The sequence below is a fragment of the Eurypyga helias genome, unplaced genomic scaffold (assembly GCF_000690775.1).
Source record: "Eurypyga helias isolate BGI_N326 unplaced genomic scaffold, ASM69077v1 scaffold2970, whole genome shotgun sequence".
In the NCBI taxonomy this organism is placed as follows: Eukaryota; Metazoa; Chordata; class Aves; order Eurypygiformes; family Eurypygidae; genus Eurypyga; species Eurypyga helias.
In genome coordinates this window covers 24,855-46,468 of record NW_010223610.1, presented here as the reverse complement: position 1 = coordinate 46,468, position 21,614 = coordinate 24,855, and the positions used below count along the sequence as shown (strand labels likewise).

General features: G+C 50.5%; 1 protein-coding gene across 1 annotated transcript in view; it reads left to right on the top strand.

Moving 5' to 3' along the window:
• Positions 1-21,614, top strand: part of LOC104517059 (gamma-aminobutyric acid receptor subunit alpha-3-like) — a gene marked incomplete at its 3' end in the record, with an annotated part of 46,154 nt that overhangs the window by 1,154 nt on the left and 23,386 nt on the right. Inside the window, exon 2 of the mRNA XM_010161642.1 lies at positions 2,998-3,119. Within this exon, the coding sequence (XP_010159944.1) occupies positions 2,998-3,119 (122 nt within the window). The remainder of the gene's footprint in view (positions 1-2,997; positions 3,120-21,614) is intronic.

Sequence of the window (21,614 nt, the reverse complement as noted above, 5' to 3'; positions counted from 1 at the left end):
CCCGCTGGGACTGGGTCCCCATCCCCGTGCCGGCCGGGGGGGCTGTCAGCAGTGTCTGCCCTCCCCACGCTGCCCTTCAGCTCCCATCCCGCTCAGTACTGCTGCCGCTGCCGCGCGCGCGTATAAAAAAGGCTTTTAATTATTTTAAAACCATGATCCCCATACCTCTTTGCAGTTCCTCAGAGTTCTTCACTGGGGTTTTGAGAGGGAGAGACAAACCCTGTTTTTACATCTTGCTGAAGGGCAGCTTTAGCTCTGTGTTAGGGCTGGGTGAGGCTGGGCTGGACTGGGGAATTAGCCCAAACGGGGTGCCAGGCAGAGGTGCCGCTGGCTCTCCCCAGCCTGCGCCGCCCTTCCCCCGCGCCTCTTCAGTGAATCCCACGCTGCTCACATTGAAGTCGAAACCTCAAACGTCAGGCGAAGCAAAACGGCTTTGAAATTTGTAAACTCATTTTTCCCATCACCGCTGAGCCTCCGCCAGGGGTTCCTTCACAAAAATCTGTCCTCTCGCTCTTTATATTACGGGTAATTTTTAAAGATAGCTTATAAAACATTAATGAGGGAGCTTTCCTGAGCATGCTAGCTATTCATAAGTTATAGATGGTTATATACCCATCAGCAGACACTGGTACAGATTGCTTTTAACCATGACATCTATTGAAAGCTGGTACAATTGAAACCTCACTAATTACAGTAGACATTTGTTAAATTCCTCAAAATTCTACTTATCTGCAGGGAGTTCAGCTATTTCAAATATTTCAAGTCCAGATGAAAAGCCAAAACCAGTGTTTTGATTCCAATGGGAAGACTTGAAGGCTGTGCTGCAGTTCCCAGTATCAGCAGTATTTTGATGTGTCGGATCTGACAGGTTGCTTTAGGGCTGGGATGGGCGTTTTCCTGACCGTGCCTCACCCCCCATACCCTATGGGAACTGCAGTTTAAGCACTTTATTACCCTCGTTGGGCTCCTGTAGGCTGAGCTTCCTGTCTTGACCACTTCTCCCACGACAGCAGGTATTGGTTTGCTAAAGACCAGAGGGCAAGCGGCCTTATGAGAAGTGCGATCCGATCCCTGGAGAAGCAAACCTCAGGCACTTGAAATGCAATTTCCCACAGAATTTGGCCATTGATGCCGACGCAAATTAATGTCAATTTGCCCAAAATGGAATATTTCAATTAGCTGCAGCATGCTGAATAGTATTGATTGAGTCTGACTCTAAAAATACCCAGACACTGCTCTCATTTTTTTCCTCTTTTGCTAGAAAATACTTTTTTGCTCTTCTTTTATCTTACAGAAGCTGGGTTTTCTGTTGGGAGAGCATTTTGATAGAAAACTCCAAGCCAGCTCTGCTACTTGGCACCCTACTTGGCACCCTACTGACCCTTCACAGGGTATTTACAACCGGACCAGTAGTGTCAGGGGCAACGAGTCTAATCAGATGGGAGGCAGCAGGATTAAGCTTTGAACTCCTTAAATGATATTCCTCTTTCAGGATTTTTTCCCCCCCTCGGTTATTTCTGATGCATGCTTAAACCAGTGGCTGCATGCATCAACTGGAGCAAGAGAAAGTGGGGCTGGGGAGGAGAAGGAAAGGGCAACAGTGTTAGAAAGCAACAATTTAGAGGCTTCTCTTCCCCCAGCTGTGGGGAGCAGGACCCTGCTTCAGAGTGTCGTAGGTGCTCTCCCTGGCAATTGCACCCACGTCTTGCACCACCAGTGCCTTTTTGCTTGCTGCATTCATCGCCTCCACCTGGGCAGTGCTCCCCAGTCACTTCTCTCTCTGGTTAGTGGCATGGGGCTGATTTCCCAGTGGGAGCTGCCCCGCTCCCAAGGGCCTCCAGGTGCTGCTACTGGGGATCCCTCTGCACCAGCAGCCTTTCCTCCCCTGCCTGGCTGGGCTTCCTCAGCCATCCTGCTGTCTGTCTGTGCCTCTTAATCTTTTTTTGGCTTCATTGGTGTCTCTTTTATTTCCTCTTCCATCTTCCTTGCATCTCTATAGATTTTTCTTTTAGTTTTCTGTTACTTAATCTTCCTCCTTTCCATTTGCTTTGGTCCTAACAGCTGCTGGGGAGAGCTGTGCTTGGAGCCACAGCACCTGTACCCTCTGTTGTCTGAAATCTCTTTTAGAGATGGCTAGTTTCAGAAGGATTCACCGGCTCCTTTTCTGTTGATTGAAAGGGATACACAAAATGCAAATGTATTATTTGAGCCCCTTGGGCTTGCAAAACTGCATTGAAGATTTTGTTTGGTGAGATGAGCTTTGTTTGAAAAATTTACTGCTTATTTTGTTCTACCTGGGGCAGAAAATACCCTGAGGAAATCATCTGATTTAGGGGCTTCCAGGCTTGTTGCGTTGAGCAGAGATAGGAAGGTGAAAACTCATTTGGTTTTATAAACAGGGAAAGTTCAACAAACCGCAGAAATGGTTCATGAACAGTTTTAATGATGGACTCAGGCTTCAAGCTTGCATTACTGAATTCCTACTTTTCTGCCTCCCTTCTTTCTTCTCAGGAGCAGAGAATTTGGAAATGGCTTGATATGGTAAATATCTGGCATCACTTCTTCCATGCTGCCTATAAAAAGATACCGGCACTTGGGAAACTGATGTTCTCACAGCCCCTGTTCATAAAATGCCCTTTCTTAGGGCAGGTGAGGGATGCTGGGGCAAGGGAAGGCTCCCTGAAAAACTGGGTTCCTAAACCACTACCCATGATGCTGTTGGCCCCAAGCATGGAAGGGTGGGGAGGGTGGGGCAGAGTGCCTCAGCTGCGGTGGCCGAGGCCGGGGGGTGTTGATTTGAGATGCCCTATGGGGGAGAGTCCTGCAAGCACATCACCTTACCAACAGGCCTGCCCCTTCCTCCAGTTCAGAGCCTGCTGCGGCACATCTGGAGCATGAGCCAACACCCCTTCATTCCCAGTAACTGTCCGGAGCATGTAAAGGGCAGGTTTCTCTTCTGATGATGGTTTTTTCCTCTTTTTCTCCCCCGTGTGCCAGGCTTTCTCAGAAGCATGTTTCAGACATCGTCGATGACAGCAAAGATAACATCACCATTTTCACCCGCATCCTGGACAGGCTGTTGGATGGATATGACAACCGCCTGAGGCCCGGGCTTGGAGGTCAGTTGGGTGGAGAGATGATGTTTTCCACAGCTGTGTAGCTTTAGAAATGAGAGGCTGCACCAATGACTTCTTAAGTCTGGTTCTGCTGGGAGGAGAGGCTGGTTCAGTGCCAGAGTTGGGCTGTTGCTGGTTTCCCCATTTTGAGTCCACGGTATCCTGTTGCCTGATATTTTGTGAGATGAGAGGCACAAGTCTCTGACTGTGGTCTTCTGTGACATTACAGTGACAGGCCTGTAGATGGAGCAAATATGATTAAACTTATTTCTGCTACTTTTATAGGCATTACGGTTTCAGAAATGATGATACTACCAGGTTGTGGGACTTTCAGCTCGCGTTGGTGTTGCTTTTTAGTCAATGGGCTTTGCCACAGAGGCTCTGTCTCGACATCTCAGTTGTTTCCTGTGTAACTGTTGGCTGGCAAGCTCTTCTCTGGGTGCTGGTCTGGGCACCAGGCAATCAGCAGGCTCTGCTGTCTCCTGGGCTGCTTTTAACCCACTGCCATCCCAGCTACTGCTGCTGAGATTCACCCCAGCCATCCACAGGTGTTTAAGGTGCTTTAGAAAGCAAAACCATAGTAATCACCTTCCCTCCCAGAGCTTATGGCATATGTTTAGCATGATGTAAGGAGGTAGAAGCGATGGGGAGATGTGTGAGATGTGAGCTTTCTTGGTGAGATGAGGGAGACATGGGCCTGTCTGGTTTCTTTGTGCGTTGCTGTGGCACCTCTCAGGTGCTAGCAACTCTGTGCCATGAGGGCTGCTGAGGTGATGTCCCTGCACTGCTCTGAGCTCTCCTGCTCGGCTGCTGGATCACGATTCCCACCCAAACTGGGAGTCACTGGGTGCTGCCCCATTCCCCGAAGGTCCCGCTCCCAAGGGAGATTGGGAACGAGCCTTCCTGAGCTCTTGCGTGCTGATGGGACTCCGGTGACATAGCAGTAGCCTGAAATTGCACTCTCTGTTCCTCAGAGCAGCCTTGTTGCCTCTTTCCATCTCTCTGCCATGGCCTCTGGCCTGCACCTGTCCAGGAGTACTTTGATCCCAAGCAGAGACCATGCAAAATCTGGGGAAGAAGGGTTTCCTCAGCGAGCATCCTCCTCTCTGATGGGCTGCCATGCTGCAGGACCCAGACAGGGAAGGGTTACTGTGTCTGCATAGGCCATCCATCAGTTTTATTGCTTTTGTTGGTTGTTTCTTTCCCCCAGAATTAACTGCGGTCCCACTAATAGCTTTGCTTCCTCAAGTCTCCCCGATGGCTGTATTGATTTAACTGAAACGAGTTCTGGAAGGGGGCTGAGGGGGCATTTATGTTCACCGTAGGCTCAGCTGAAGACAGCCCCATGCAAAGTATTAACAAGAGGACTCCCAGGAGCCCCTTGCTGGGGAAGTTAAAACCTTTCTTGGAACATCTCTGCTCTGTTACTTTAGATCCTTTAATAATGTGCTTAACATAATAAATTGCCTTTGCCCGAACCAGGCATTGCATGTTTAAAGACTGCTTTCACCTCTGATTTCCCCTCACGGAGCACTCTGGCAGCCTCAGATGGGAGGTTTTGACAAGGGCTGTGGGTTTCGTGGGCTCTTGGCTGGCAATGAGTTGTCCTCGGTGTGTTTGTGTATTATGGGGAAGCCTGGTGAGCCAGGCTCTCCCCACTTCCAGCTGGACCTGTTTTCCCCAAGTCTGGGCTTTCATGCCTTGGAGGTCTGTCCAGGGCTGCTACCAGGTGGAGTATCAGAGGGAAAGACCTTTCCCACTGCCACTGGTGGCCCGAGAAGCAGAAATGGTCCTGCTGCAGGCTCCGGACTTAGGGGTTAATCGAATAGCCTGGGGTGATAGTCAGCAGGAGATGGGCTCCTGCTGTCCAAGGTTATGTGAGGTCTGTGAAAGGGCTTGCTTTGCTTCGGGTTAGCTGCTGTGCTGCTGGTGATTCAGTGATAACAAGGTTTTCCTGACATCGGTTTTCCTGGGCAGTCACTGTAGACCCAGCACTGGCTCTCCCCATTTCCCTCTGGAATATTTTCTACTTGCTTTTTTGAAGATGTCAGGTGAGAACGTCCATTAGCACCACGCAGCCCTGCTTTGGTGACCGTAGAGAGGACAGACAGGGTGATACTGAGCCCACACACAGGCTAATGGAAAGATGGACTGGCCTAAACTGCGGGTAACTGGGAAGCAGGATGTGCAGGCTGCCTTGGCGGCCTTGGTTCCCCTGCTCTGTATGAGACAGACCCCCTGAAAGCCCTGGGCTGCAGAACGAAGGGCTGAGTGAGGCGTGGGGCTGCAGCCTCTCTTGGCACAGCGGGGTGCTGAGTGAGCACGGGGGCCTGTCCCCGCTTTCGGCAGAGCCGTCTCCTCGTGCGCCGGGAACCGAGCAATGTTTGTTTGGGCTTTGGGAAAAGAGACTGTAAGCAACAGAGTGTTGATGTGGCGACTTCTCCCCTCAAGATAGCCTCTTTGTATTTATTTTCTTATCCCCTCTGTTGTCACCATCTGCTGCCACCCACTCTAATAGCTCCCATGCCAGAGCTCCTCTTCCTACCAGGATGCTGCCGGCACAGGCTGAAGCAAACCCGCGCTGAGGCTGCTCGGCAGTGCCCGGTTCTGCAGAGCCGAGCTCAGGGTGAGGGGGATCTTGTGCCTCGCTGCTGCTCCCGCATCTGGGAGGTGGCTGAGGACACCCCCGCTGGCGAGGGGTCCCTGTGGTCTTGACAGCACTTTGTCAGCATGCTGCAGGCTAGGTTAGAAGAGGGAAGGTGGGGGGGAAGGTGGCTGCCAGACCCCTCCTTCTGCAGGAACACCCTGTAGCACTGGCGACACGACTGTCGGTCGGTCGGTCTTATGTGAGTGATGGGCAGTTTCTCCCTGTCTCTGCCAATTGAGCTGGGGCTGGCTTGCTCTTAGGGACAGAGCTGAGTCTTTTGTTTGGCCACATGACCACCAAAATGCAGTCTGGGCTTGGGGAAGCTGTAGCTGCGTAGTGTTACAGGACTCAGAGTGGGAGAGGCCGGAACTGCCAGTGGATAACCTGCGCTTCCCCTGGGAAAACATGGGGCAGATTGGTTATTAAGTCAGAAGAGGAACAGAAATGGAGCCCGAGGGCATGGAGACATCTGTTGTCATGGCCAACCTTGCAGGATAAGAAAATCTCCCACCAAGAGGGTTTCTGTGGACAGCGCTGGCCTCCACTCCGAGCCTGGAGCTGTGCAATCACGCACATCCTCTGCCCAGCCCCGTGGGGGTGCGGCGAGGGGCATCTATTTATAGCTCTCAGTTTGTCTTCGCTGGGGCTCCCTGCAGAGCTGGCACATGCAGGGGCCTCAGGTCTGAACCTGGAGCTTGCCTTGCTTGCAAGAGTGGGAGAGAGGAGATGTGGCTGGGAGGAAGAGGTAGAGATGGTTGACAAAGGGAGAGACATAGTGTACCGAAAACCAAGAGATGCTGAAGGAGTGGGATGTGAGCGATGGCACGACGAGTGATCCTCCAAGAAGGACTGATGCCCCAAAATACCCGGTATAGCCTTGTGCTGCTTACCGTGAAGTAACTGAAGTTCCGCGGTCCTTCCACGCCGGTGTGATGCCCAGCACAGGTACCACGAGAGAAGATGGGGTGGTTGGGTAGTTTGAGGCTCAGTGATGGTGCCTCTGCAGCTGTACCTCCTGCAGCCCTATCTCCCCGCCGGTGAAGTTCGGGTCCATTGGGCTACAGCCGAAACACAACTATCTTGTGAATGCCCAGGGAGGGGCAGGGGGGAGGTTTCCAGACTTGCCTTTTCCTTCCTTACAGTCTTGAGAATCCTTTTAAGGTGCTTTGGCAGTACAAAGCTATCAGGGAGCACCTTACAGCCCAGGGAGGAGGCACATGGGGCCTTTCCGTAGCTGTTTGCAAAGCAGGGTGGGGATTTCTTCCAGCTCAGCCAAGGACTATCTGCTTCACGGGGGCTGGGAGTGTGTCTGAGGTGCTCTTCGGTGTGAGGATGAGGAACCCAGAGGGTGTCTGGAGCAGTGGTGGATAAAGTCTCTGGATCAGGTGGGGGAGGGGAAGCCTGCGCTGCAGAAAACTGTTTGCCTTTTCCAGCGGATGCCAAGGAGGAAAAGATTTTGCCCCAAGGAAGAGAAGGAGACAGTAGGCTGTTCAGTTTTCTAACAGATGGCCTGTAGACTTCCTAGATAAGCCAGTTTCTCCAATTGCAATTAAAAAGTAATTTGTACCATGTTAAGCAGCTAGGCGAGGATCGATCAGTGTTATCCCTCCTGGATGCAGCGTCGCTTACAAGGTAACTCGCAGTATTGCCTCGACCCGTCTCCCGCTTCCCTGGAGTCCCCCGGTGGGTGACTGGGCCCTGCCGAGGGAGGGTTGCTGGCAGGCACTTGCTGGGCTGTGTCTGCGCAAGGTGCTTCTGGACAGATGAGGGTCAGGAGCCTGCTGAAGTTTTCAGAGCATGGGGTTTACTGGGACCAGCAATCACGGGCAACTGGAGTAAAGCAATGCAATTCCCTAGGCAGAACAAGGCACTCGGCCCCTTTGGTTTCTTCTCCCTTGGGGACAGGGCATGGTACTCATTCCTCATCCTCAGGGTTGGCAGCGAGTCCCATTCATACAGAGGGAAAGCCCCAGTTTGTAACTTCCCGACTGGGAATAGGGGGAGGGTGAAAGCAACCCAGGCTCATGGCTGCCTCCTCTTCCTCTTCTCCACTGGGCTTGGTGGTCAGCATCTCCTCTCCCACGTTGGGCTTGGTGCAGACGCCCTTGGGCTTGACCAAGTTTTGGTACAGCCAGGCTCTGCTTCTCGCAACAGGACTCAAATCAGGATGCCCGACATGGGCCTACAGTGCCTTTAATCTGACCTTGCTGTGTGAGCTCTGCCCTGCTCATGGTTTTGATCTGTAGCCCCCTGTTAATATTTATCCTGCTGATGTATTCCCTTTGTTCTCTTTTAAGTGGAGCGCACCTCAGATGGAGTTCTTGTCTCTTCTTTCTGCGGTGCAGTGTTTCTTCCTGCCTTTTTAATGACGGTGTAGTTTGGGAGGATGGCTTCTGAGCAAGCGAGAAACATCTGTATCCCTGTCTTGCCACCTGTATTTGACTGATTCAAGTGCTGCTGGCCAAGAGATTTTTGGACGTAGATTCAGAGCAGCTCCCTTTAGGTGGAGACATTCCCGTGAGATGCTTGGTGTGTTACACCTCAGTGCATCTGTCATTTTGTCCTGACCTCCTGCAGGTAAGGGCTTGTCTGTTATTATGTGAGCATTAAGGCAGAGGGGCTGAAATAGTCAGAATAATTAAATTACGGAACTGCCTTCCCTCGAAAGTAGAGTGCTCTTCATGCTGAAACAGCGAGGGCTTACCTAGAAGAAGAAACCTATTCTCAGTGGGAATAACCTGTCATAGGAATAAAAATTGTTAAATTGTCCGGTTAGAAGCTTAGAGACCTTTCATTTCCTAAAATCTGGATGAAATGTTGAAATTGTCCTTTTCTTCTGTGGATAGGTTGCAAATCCCTGGGGAAGGGTCCTCCGCAAGCTCTCTGGGCACACGTAAATAGCAGTGTGCATCAGTCCAGCTGTCGGGTGCTCGGTGGTGGGCGGAAGGGTGGAGGCAAGGCTGCTCTCGGCCCCTCGGCAGGAGCATCAGACACTGCCTGTCGCTGTGGGGTCGCCCGATCAGTGGGGGCAGAGTCTCGGTGTGGTGTGTCGCACTTCCCATGGCAGCGGGTCCCCTGACATCCAGGGCCGGACTTGGTATGACCTCGAGCTCTTCTGCAGTTTTGTCACCCATGCGTGATGAAGCTGTCCACAGAGTGTCGTAACCGTTACCTAGATCTACTGTTTGTGCAAGAGAAACATGAGATGACAAACCTTTGTGGTTTGTTATGGTTTTCCAGGGTTTCAGGGATGTGTTTAATCTGTTTTTCTGTCTTAATGTTCCACCTCTCCCAGCTTCTTATCTCTTCTCTCTGATCTGACTTCATGCCTTGTATTGATTACTCCAGGGAGGAATTTGATCCTTTCTTAGGGAAAAAAAATCCATGTCTTATCTCAGATTTATGTCTTTGAAACTCCTTGATGAGTTTTAATTTGAAGCTGAGGCATCGCCTGAACAGCGTTTTCTTCTATTTACCTTTCTGGGCAACAGGGACCCTGCTCTGTCTCACCAAACTTCTGAAGTTAAGATCTATGAGCAAATTAAAAAAAGGTTGTCTTCCCCTCGGGTGCAGCTCTCGGAAGGCCGCTTTGCCGTGGATTTGCACAGCCCCGATGCTCTCCTCTGTCGTGAAGATATCCCAGTTGCGCTCTGTTCCAACCCACGGCGTGCAGCGCCAGGGAGCTCTGTGTGAAAAGGCATGCACACATCAGAAGGCGAGTGAGGAATACGGGTTTGACAGCTGTGCCTAAGGGTGGAAGTCTTCCCTTAAATAAGTTATGAATTTGCTTAGGGCAACAAGCCTGTATCAAAGCTTCAGGGATATCACAAACACTCCGGAGGGGTCAGAAACCCGTCGTGGCAAGAGATTCGTAGCTTTCAGTTCGAAATGGGACCTGTGCTTCAGGCCAGCACGGGGTCCTTGGGGGCATCTCACAGCTGCCTGTGCCCCTGCAGTGGCATGGGAGGGAGTGGACCACCACAGCGGGCCCCTGCCCAGCCACCCTTTCCACGGGGCGGTCGTGGGGCCAAAACTGAGCACCGGTGGCAGGGTCTTGGGCTGCACACCCCTGGGCTGGCCAGAGGAGGGGGCCCGCAGCAAAGCCCCTAGGCTGCCGGGGCTGTGGAGGGGAAGGTGTTTCTCATGCTGCTTTGGATGCCTTGTTTTAGGTGGTGCCTTTATCTGCTGTGCGTGGTTCCAGTGAGGGGTCTGCCCCAAGCTGCTGACCCCTCCGTACATCCACACACGGAGGCGAGAAGTAAGCCTTTTCCCAAAGGGTGAGGAGGTTTTTTAGGAAAGTGGATCCATTTGGAGGAATTTTCACCCCCCTCCATTTGTACTGGCATAACATCCCAGAGCTTCAGTGCTGGATCAGACACGGCCGTGAGCCAGCGCGGATGTTCGGCAGCTGATCCCTGCCCGAGGGGACGCTGGGGGGTGCGTGTTGGAGACGAGATGATGCTATTTGTTTATAATGACTTGGGAAGGGGGGAGCGGGTGTTTATGTTGAACATGTGTTAGATGGTTTTAAGAACATTAGTAGATGATGCTGCAGATGGCTGTAAACTGCTTGCAAGGATGTCTTTATTGATCTGTCGGACGATGGCAGCTACTCATTTATTAGAATTTCCATTCGTTTAGTCCCATGTAAAGGATTTATTACGTGTCTTTGATACGGATTGTGAAATAAGATTTTTTTATTAGGTATTACAGAGTTTAAAAACAACTTTAATTGGCTTATTCTGAGAAGCTGGTGGTGAAACAACTGGTCAGATATTGAGGAAACAGCAGTTATTTTATTCATTGAGCTAGAGTGTGAAATGTTTGCCGCAGTTCATGTACCTGTACAGAGGCACTGATTATGTCTGATGAGGCAAAGCCATTGATCATGTTGGTGGTGGATTTCAGCCGGGTTCCAGCTGGAAGAAGCAATCAAATCACATCTACCTGAGTCCCCTGCGGTGGGGGGATTAATGCTGCTGATTCAGACTTGTTAGCTTGTTAATGCCGTCTCATTTATTTAAAGGTTATTGATTGATTAAATAAAAATATTGAGGCTCTGGAAGATGCATGGGGCTTCGGGGAGTGCGTTGCTGCAAGGCTGTGAAGCTAAACCACGCACAGTCCCTTCACCAAATGCTGTTAAAAGTCAGTGAAATTCTCACCCTGCTGCAGTAAATGGCAAAACTCTCACCGAGTCGTGTGGGGCAGGAATTTTGTGTAATGATTTCTTTCACTCTGTGTACTAACCTCTAGCTTACTTTAAAAATCTGCCTCTGAAGGACATACAGCTAATGTTTATTAAAAAAAAAAAAAGGTCTGTGTGGAGTACTGGCACTTGTAAACATAGAGTATAGCCTAGGGAGAGTTGTGAGAAAAGGACACCCTGTTCACTTTACCTTCTGGAAGAACATAATTCAAACCAAAGTGGTGAGAACAACAGGCTTGGAACAAACATATGTTTTTTGGTTTGGTGGTTGTTTTGTTTTTTTTCTTCCCCCTCCAAGCCTGCTGGAAAATCCTACTGATGACAAAGTTAGACTGAAACAGAAATCAGAAATAATTCATGACTGGAGCAAAATAAATTGTGTCTGAAAATCCAAGATGCTATTTCAACCTTGCAAAAGTCATTTCAGATGGCTCCTTTTGGAAGGATCAGTCCTGGTAGGAGAAACTTTGTCAAGGAAGGGATCTCATGAGCATGAAAAAAATCCCACCAAAACCCCAGAACACGGCAATTTGCAAAGGGGAAGGCGGCAGAGGCTCTGCACAAGGCTTACTGCACCTGTCTGAATTCCTGTCAAGGAAGTTGTTTGTTGGGCAGGTCAGATTTTGGCCGTCCTTTTTTCTGCAGACGTGTCTCCTGCAGAGCTGTGAGTGGCACTTTAACCAGTTAAGGCCCGTGTCCTGCCACACATGACAGTCTGTGCACATGTGGGAATTGAAATACAGACTTCTGTGTAGGAAGATGAGAGCTCTTCCCTTTGGAGAGCAGCACCTACTGTCGCCGGAGAATTTGAAAAAGCCTTTTCCTAGAAATGGGCCCTGTCTGCTTGCACGAGGAAAGGTGAAGGAACAAAAGCATGAAATCTCCTTTCTTCTTTCATGATCAGTCTAGCCATCATTATGAGAGAAGCTTTCTGATCGCTTCTCTTTGTCATGTAACGTTAATACCATTAAGTCCACTTTGGCAAGGAACGTGGCATATAATTAATTTGCAAATCGGGAACGTGGATGTGTTTTTTATAGAAAAGATAGGGTTTGTACCTGCAGAAGGCATTGTATGGGCATGGCTGTGCTGCGGATGGGACTGTTCCTCTTCGGCCGGGCAGGCGTCCCTCCTCGAGCACCCCCCTCCCAACAGTGGTGCTGGACCCTGAGGTCCCAGGCTGGGCCGGTTCCCCCGTGTGCCCCCCTCGGTGCACACATCTCCAGTGGATCCCAGTTCGCTGCCATCCAGAAAAGGGACTGAATCTAACAAATGGGGGGGACCAGGTGGTGCAGGGTGAGGTTAGGAGTACGCCAGAGCCTCTGAATACCTGCAGAGCAAGTTGGGTGAGCCAGGTGAAAATATCTTCAGGCCTCTGCCTCCATCCACTGGGTGTTTTTTGGTTTTTGGGCTTTTTTAAGCCTTAGCTCTATCAGAATTATTATTATTTTGATGCAGAATGCATTAAAAAGGGAAAAGAAAAAAACCCCAAACCCTATCTGGGCTGATTTGTTTCCAGAAAGATGTTTAATTTTGTATGTAAAATTGAAAGGGGCTAAATATAGCTGTATTAATATTTATGGGCCTTATGTTGGAGTCAATACAAGAGTTGCTGTTCAAGGCAATTAAGCTTTACCTTTTCACATATAGGATTTCGGCATTTGGAGATGACATTAGCTGTGTGACCTGCATCCAAGAGAGAAAAAACTAAAAGCATGCCATTATCTGTAGAATATGATACCCTGTATTTAATGCTGTTTGCTGACAGGCAGTTTGTCTCCAGCCAGGGTGATCTCTCAGGAGCAGGACTGCTGTCTTAACAGGGGGAAAATCGGAGAAATCAGTAGGCTCAGCAGCTTGCAGAACTATCCCGGCAGCAGATGCTGTGCTTTGGGAGGACCTGAGCGACTGGGCTGTCCGTGGCATCAGAAAGTGGGCATTGCCCGCCTCTGCTGCATTGGTAGCTGCTGAGAACGAGGGGAAAATGATTATGGTGCCACTTCATGGGCTCCATTCATACCACCCCCACCCTGGAGCTGGGGCAGGGGAAATGCGACCCTGGGTAGCTCGTGTGTGGGCCAGGCGGGGCTGTGTGCCCCCCACTCCTGGGCCCGGGCTATCTGTGCGTGTCTGCGGGGCTAGTCACAACCTTCACGTCACTGAAGCACAGGGAAAGCAAATCCTGTCCAGAGATCTGAGCCGCTCTAGGGAGCGTGTGCATGGGGAATTAGGTCGAGGCTGTAACGATGAAAACAAGTCAGTTTGCGTTAATAACAAAGGCGAAATGATGATGCGCTTGATTTCTAAAGCACTGCCTTTCAGGAGAAGGGTATCACTGGGATAACAAGACACGAGTCCTGGCAGTGCTTGAATTGCCCTGCATTGCCACTTTTGGGAAGCTGCAGCTCCTCCCCACTCCCGTTGACAAAGAAGCTGTTAGACACTGTAAAATCCCTCACTGATAAGGACTGCCTGAATCCTGCCTTTCTACTACATTTGATCAACGTGTCACATTTTTCCTTTCTTCCATCTAGACTCTCTTAACAGCCTTTGAGGAGGAGGGCTGCAGGAAGGAGCCTCCTCAGGGAGCGAGGGGTTAACCTCCCCCCCAGGGCTGATGCTCACAGCCAGGGCTGCAGGTGCAGGTTGTCTCTGTGAGGATGAACTTGGTGCTCATCCCTTCTCCTAGCACTCCTGTGCCCCACAAATTCTGAAGCTTTTTGTGGGTGTGTTTCGGTTCTTTCACTGCTGTGTTACGTATTTTGGTAGCTGGAAGCCTTTTAACCCCCTTCAATAAGCGTCAGGGGGATTTTTTCCGAAGGCTTTCATTAGCTTTTGCTGTTGGAGCACAATTGCTGCTTAAACGGGGAGGGAAGAGTGGAAATCAAATGGCACACCCGCAGAGGTAGAGATGGTGGCCATGCTCTTTGTGGTCGGAAATGAGTTTTCAACTCCAAAGAGCACTTCTGAATTCAGGCTTGGCTCTGGGGTGACGCTGACCCCGGCAGACCCCTGTTTCCAATTGCGGGTGACAACATCCTCCCCAAAAGGTGTTGGCTTGATAGCACAGGATCGTTCCTTGGTGTGCCTGAGAGCTGGCCAGCGGAGAGCTGAGTCCCACTTCGTCTCCATTCCCGAACAAGGGCAAGCCAAGCTGTATATTAAGGAACAAGGAAATTGCACCAGTTAAATTAAAAAAACTCATTTAGCTAAAGCAGGATAAACCCCCATGAATATTTATCTGGTGTTATGGAAGCATGTGGACTCCCACCTACTTTATTAAATTGATTTTCAATAAAAATGCCAGTGGAAGACATTTGATTAATGGCTGGTGGGACAGTACAATTAACATGAAGTCTGGAGTCAGCAAGAAGTGTCCCCTGAGCCGGCATGTCCCCGCTAGAGGCTGGGCTAAGAAAATGTTTCTGAACATCTCTGAGGGACAAGGGTAATGTTTATCCATGTGGTTCCACGATGGGGTGAACAGGAGCTGCTGTTCTGCTATTGAGGGATGATGTCCTGACCTTTAAGCTGGTGTGTGGCTTTTGCTCCCTTTTCCTCTGCTTTTCACACCCCTCCCAGCAGACTGCACCCGAGGATGAAGGACAGCAGCGAGCTCGAGCATCACGCTGGTTTTGAGTGAGGCTCCCGGGGCCTCTGCATTTAAACATGCCTGGGATTAGCTCCATCAGCCTCCAGATGCACTCAGCTCCTACCCATTTACCTGCTTGGATTTGCCTCCTGAAGGAAGGTGGTTCGAAGCTGTAGTGTTACAGCTCTATTAGAGAGCTCTAGCACGGCTTCCCGCTGGGGCCCCTGCCAGGGCTGGCGCCGCGTCTTTCCGAAGAGCTGCTGGGAGCTCCGGTGGGAGATGCCAAGTGCGGTGCAGGTGAGGGTTGTGGGTACTGTGGTACCCGGGGCCCTGCTGAGCCAGGGAGCCTGGAAGACCCTGCAGGGTGAGGGGGCCTCCCTCTCCCCAGGGGTCTTGCAAAAAAGCTTCTGAAGCTGCTGAATGGGATGTTGCATCTCACTTTGCAGGGGGTTGTGAGTTTTTCTGGGTGTGATGGTTAGATGAGGACTCTGCGGGAGTGGAGGCGGGTGGCGTGCCTCGCTGTGGCAGGGAGGGGAGGCGTGTGAGGTGTTAAGCAGGGTGGCGGGTCCATCTGGCATCCCTCGGCTCCACATCCATGGCACCCAGAGAGGTACCAAAGTGATGAGAAGCGCTGCAATGAGTGCCCGAGTGGCATCAGATAACCAAGACCCGGGGTCAGGAATCCTTCCCCACCCTGTGGGGCAGCCCCATGCACAGTCTTCTGCGCTGGGGAGCAGGATCAGTGCTCGGATGTGCTCACCCCTTCCTGGAGGGCACGTGGTGCCCAGCGAGCTGTGGCTGGATGGCCCAGGGAAAGCAGCCAGGGGCAGAGATGATGCAGATGCTCCTGCTGCTCCCTCCAAGGCTGAGAAGCTCTTGTAGTGGTCTCTGTTTTGTAATACTCTGGCGTTTTCTTTGCATGCAAATGCACAATGAGGCCCGTGAAGGCTCTGTCCGTGGGAGAAGACGGGTCCCCCGGCAGCACCTGTACCAGCAGGCAGTGAGCGGGGGGCACATGCTTCCAGCACGTGCTGAGCATGACCAGGGATCTGGGCTGACACTGGGCATGGAGGGGAGGGACATGATGGGAAAAGAAAGTAATAAAAAAAAGGGGGTGCGGATGCTGGCTAATATGTATGTGGCAGAAAAAGAGGGGAGAGTTCTGGTTGAAAAGAGAAGCAGAGAAAAGGCAGATTGGCAGCCAGCATATTTCTGGAGACAGCTTTCTCCTCTGTAGGCTGTGAGTCGCATAAGAAACGTGTCAATGAAGCACATTTCTAGGCATTGCCTCTAATAAATATATATTTAAGAGAGACATTTCTTCAAAACTTCTGCTAGGAGATGCCTAATTCTGAAGGGATGGCATGAAAAATGGCATCTCCGGTGGTAGCAGAGAGTTGCCATGGGAACTGGAACGCTTTGAATGTGTGTCGCTAAAACAAGAAAACATTATCCCCGGCAAAGGAAATTAAAAATTACATCTGGAGGCATCTGCCCTCTGCTTGTCTCTGCTGGCAGTATCGGAGTATTATGCAGCACATCATAATCCATGTAGAGGGCAGAACTGAAAATTTGGTATTTGTTGCCGAATTTTTGTTAGTAACTGTGATAAAACCCCTTCCTGTCCATGGGACAGACAGTGCTGGTGTCTGAACAGTGCTGGGGAGGGGAAGGTTCAGAGCCGTAACGGAGTTTCCTCTGAAAGGGTTTTGCTCACCTGGAGATAAAACAGCAGCCCAAGTGCACAAACAAGCCCCTGTCACCAGGCGCGGGTCCCCCGCTGCTTCCAGGGTTTGCTGGCCCCACTGGCCATCCAGGGACTTCCGCGCGAGCCCGGGCGGTGAGGAGAGCTTGCTGCGCTGTACGACAGGACTCCAGCACCAGAAGAAATGCTAAACTGACCAGGGGAAGGCAGTGTGAATTTAGTAAGCTTATTTGTAGGATGCCCTGGCATGGCTGCGGAGGGAACGAGCGGCGGCTGGGCAGCCCAGTGACCCGTGCCTGACGGACAGCTTGGTGCAGACCTGGGCTCCGCGCAGCTCGCGCAGGCAGTGACCGTGCTGGGGTGCGTAAGGAAGGGAAAGCGTTTGTCTGCGTGGCCCTGGGGGTGGCGGTGAAGGATGCCAGGAGCGACACTGGAGGCACACCATCCGGAGAGCTGATTAAGTTCTACTGCTGAAGGAAATGCCAGACAGGAGCTAATGGATAAGAGAACCAGAGTGCAAATTACTGTGTTGCTCCCTGCTATGGTTTTCTTGTATCTTCATCTCAGTACCTGGGGTAGGCCTCAGGGGACAGGCTTGAGAACTAAATGGACTCTTCCTCTCAGCTGTACAGCAAGCCCCAGGAGCCACTTCCTTTTTCTTTTTTAAATGTTCTTGCACACCACTGTCCATCATGCGGCCTGGCAATCCTCAGCCCGTGGGGCGGCCTGGAACATGATACAGCCAGAGGCGTGGGAAGGCGGCGCTGGGGCTAAAAGGCCGATGGGGAAGCTGAGGCAGGGCAGAACTGCCCTGCGTGTTCAGTGCCAGGGTGCAGATCCGCACCAGGGGTGGGCCTGGAGCTCCACGCTCAGCCTGCAGACCCCACGCGCTGGATTGAGCCGTCTCGTCTCCCTCTGCAATGACACAAAATTAGTGCAGTGTAATGTGTCTCCCATTTGATTTTTCTTGCATTTCCCAGCTTGCTTGCTGGCTTTCCAGTCTTTCCAGCTGTTTTCTCTGTATCAATGATTATCAGGTTAGCAGTGGCAGCGTTGTATTGCACCCTTGTGCTTCTCTTTTTCCTGGGGATCTGCCTTGAACTCTGATGAATTACAGAGCTCAGTAATTGCTTTACAAATGCTGAGGATTTTACTGGCACCGTGCTGAAGATTTGCAGCTTGTCTTCAAGCATGTGAGTGGCTGGGGGGGTGTGTGTGTCATTTCTGTTACAGAAAGACTTGCTGAGGATGAGTTAACAAAAGGTTAACTCCTGTGTATGTGCCACTTCAGCCACAGTCCTGGGGCACACTGCAGCCTTTCCCTGAGGATGCTGTTCACCAGCATCTCTTTGTGTGGTCAGCAAGATCATCGCCATTGACCCCTAAAGAGGAAAATTAACTGAAGATGAGGTCAGGAAGGCAGGCCCAAAGCAAAGCACAAGATGTTTTGCAAGTATCATGGAGAGATTTGCCTAATGCTGAAGTACCAGTCTGGCATTTTTCCCTCATCTCATTGCTCCCTCCAGTGCATACAGCCATGCAGGCAGCCTGAAGGACTGTGGCCAGATAAATTCTCCTGGCTTTGGTCTTGTTAGGGCCACAGCCATGCTCTTCCCCTGCCCACTAGGACCGGCAGGGATTCCCTTCCCCGAACGCCTCTGGCTTAGCCATCAAGGACAGACTTCAGTACTGGATATGTTAAATTATGCATGCTAATTTATATTCACACATTTTCTCATTGTATTTATAATATATAACAAACATATTTATGTAGAATCTCTCTTTCATTACCACAGGGTCTCAGAGCACTGCAGAACCTCTAAAAGCATGCTCACACATACATATTCCTCCTCTGTCTTCACAGCATCTGAGCGTGTCCTAAGTCCTTAAAATAGTAACTACAGCAGCTTTGTTCATTCCATCTTTCCTGTCTGTGACAAAAATAGCTCAACTGATCTGTAGTCTCTGTTTGTAGTCTGTATGTGTGAGAATGAGGGGTGTGTGTAAAGCCTCCGTGACTGCACATCCTCTGCAGTTGCTGCTTCTGACTCTCTCTTCTCATCTGCCTGGACTTTGTGTTTGTCAATAACTTGCACCATGTCCTGATTCTGCCCTCTGGATGTGTGTTTGCTGTCACTTAATGCAGTAATAAGAATACGTGCATGTGCATACCTGCACGGGGCAATGAGGGAAGGCGAAATTAAACTACATGAGCCCAATGCATGGTTCTGTTGGGTCTTGTTGTAGTTTTTTTGCCTGGACTCCTAATGGAGTAAAGCTTATCACGTCTTTCTTTCTGCCTTTTGTCTTCTGAAAGCTTTTGAGCCTTGTTGGCTGATATGAACAAAACCTGACAGAAAGGTAGATATCTCAGAGATTTTAAGTCCTGGCAAGATTTGTGGAATTACGCAGCAGAGTGAAAAATGACCCAAAGTACAGAGAGGTTACTGGATGAGATCAACTGGGGTTAGGCATCAGGAAAACAGGCAGGAAAAGCTGAGCTGTGGGAAAGCAGGGTTTGTTGGCTTCACTTTTGGTATGCCAGTATCTCTCCTAGGCTGTTCTGTTGGATAGAGCTCTAACCTGCATCCCCGCTCTTGGTAAATGTGAGTAAACACCTTTCTTCAACATGTGAGGGTGTGAGATCCCCATAGCTCCTTCTACAACAACCTGTGCACTCTCCCACTGTGCCAGGTATGCCTAGACCCCCGCATCCACTGTATGTTGAGACACAGGGACAGTGTAGTATGCTCGGTGCAGGGAGTTCAGACCAGAAAGCTGGGCTGCCCTGTGCTGTTGTTCAGGTGCGATTGCAGTTTCTCACCCAAAAGGGACCAGCAGATGCCCTGTGTGCCTCTCAGCACTGTGCTGGAACGCTGGCTGCCTGCTCGCTTGGAAGCAAGGAGGAACAAGGAGTGCCTGACTCCTCTACTTTCAGTGTAGTTATGCCTTGATCCAAACTCCACAGCAAAAGTGTTAGGTAGGTGTGGGGAGAGCTCAGACCTGGGACAGAGCCACGAGCCTACACATTTGGAGACTGCTTAGGGATTTCTCTTCGAAGAACTGAACTGATCTTTCCTACTTCACACAAGGAGTTTGTGCCCTGGGTGGCTTGTGCCCCAGGGGTCACCTGAGGATTAGGCATCCATCGAGGCATTACGGTGTGCCATAAATCCTGGACAAGCTGTGCTCAGGTGGTAACTGGGTCACTTCATGGTCCTGCATCTTGTTCCTGCAGAGGACAGTGGATGCAGCCGTGTTAGAAAGCCACGAATGCGGCATGGCGTGTGAGACAGGGAATAAATCTCTTCATTGCATCAGCTCTCCCCTGGCCCTGCTAAGGAAGAGAGCCAGGGCAGCAGGTTGTCTCTTTAAGGGATTTGACAGGCATCATCTCACTTCATCTGGGCTAAAAAATTAAGCACATGTAATTGTAGACCATCCTGATCTCTCTCATCGTGTGTGGTTTTGTTGTCGGCTGTCTCCTGTGAGAGCCCCTGAAATTCTTTTCAATTTCTTGCTCCCTCTATACTGAAATACCCAAGCTGGGGGGAGAAAGGAGTGAAGAGCACAGCTGGAAATGATACCACACGCGTATCTGTGTTTACAGATTTGATGGCTTCTCTCTAGTCTGGCTGGAGGACATACAATTGTAGACACTGATGTGCCATCACACCAGAGAGAAGGTAGTGATTAATCACGGTGGCTCACAGAGCAGCTCCTTGGGAACTGGCGTACAGTAAACGCTGGCAGTCCCAGGGGGTTCGAGCAGCAGCAGTGGGTGATAAACCAACCCCTGTGAAAAGATGCCTCGGCACCCCAGGATGGGAGGGGCAGGCTGGATGCCTTCATGGAGAGCATCAGATTGCCTTGTTTCCTGTATAAATGTGGTGCCTTTTTGATCATAACTGTGCAGAAGTCACTGGGAGTGTGACTGAGGGGGGTTGATCTGATACAAAGACTGAGCTATGTCAGATTTACGAGTGAGACAGGGTGACCACCTCTGTAAGGAAGCAAATAGCCGAGCAAAACGGCATTAGACAAATAGTTCATGACACATAGGCAGAGCTAGATACAGATCTGATCCAAAGGTCTCATTGGCAATGCCCTGCAGGCTTATACTCACCCCTGCGTTTGCTAAGACATTTGTTTCAGACATTTATATTGTTTCTTGCCTTGCTGTGTGGTTTACTCTGCGGAGTACAAATTTCTCAGTGCTCAGTCCTTGGCTGACCCCACTTTGCAGCGGATGAGAGTCCCGTCATCTTTAAGCATGTTGTTGCAGGTGGGAGCATGAGGCTAAGATCAACCTTCATCCCTGGGACCCTAATCATCCTCATCTCCACCTGCACTAGAGAGACAGATGCTATCAGTGTCAGGTCTGGGTGGGCTGACCGGCCTCTGGGATTACGCTCCTCCCATAGTCAAAATTGGGCCAATGGGGTTTCTGTTCTATCTTGATGCTTCTGCCCAAGTGAGTTTTCCTGGAGACATGTTTGTGTTTTAGGTAGTTCGGGGAATTAAACCTGACGCCGCTGTTAGCTCTGTTTGGCCTGCGAAGGAATGGGCCAGCCGCCAGCCCTCCTGGTGACACTCTTGGCCGTGATCGCTGCCGTTTGGCATTGACTTCTGTAGTCTGTGTGGTATGCTACCAAAAGCCTTTGCTTCTTACTGATTTCACTTGTTCCAGTTCTATGCAGTTGCATATATGGAGGTGGTTACAATTTATTCCCATGTAAGGAAGGCTGCTGACAGGACCGAGGCACCCTATGTGTGTTCTGGGTTATTCTTCTCAGAAGAACACGTGCATGCTGCCGACCACTTTTGGGAGAGATGTCCAGGCTGCACTTGTCCAGCTTGGGTGACTGTCTGCAATAAGGGACTTGGCTTTTGCTTCTGAACAAGTCATGTCATAATCAAGGGTGCTGAGTCACTAAAACAGCCGAACAACATCTGAAAATATGTATCTTGACTTTGGGACTGGGAGTTTGAAGAGGTTGACTGTGACCTCTCTATGTATTTAAGATCCCCGAGTCAAAACCGAGTGAGGAGAGAGAAGGGTCTGTGTCCTTGTGTGGCAGTTGAGACCCAGCCAGCCACTCAGCACCACGCAGCCACTCATTCACTCCTCACCATGATAGGATCAGGAGGAGGAAGGCTCATGGGTCGGGACAAGGACAGGGAGGGATCACCCACTTGTGGTTGCAGGCAGAACAGACTTGACTTGGGGAAAAAATCAATTCAATTAGTTACCAATCAAATCAGGGTAGGATAATCAGAGACAAAACCAGATCTTAAAAACACCTTCCCAACACCCCTCCCTTCTTCCTGGGCTCAGGTTTGCC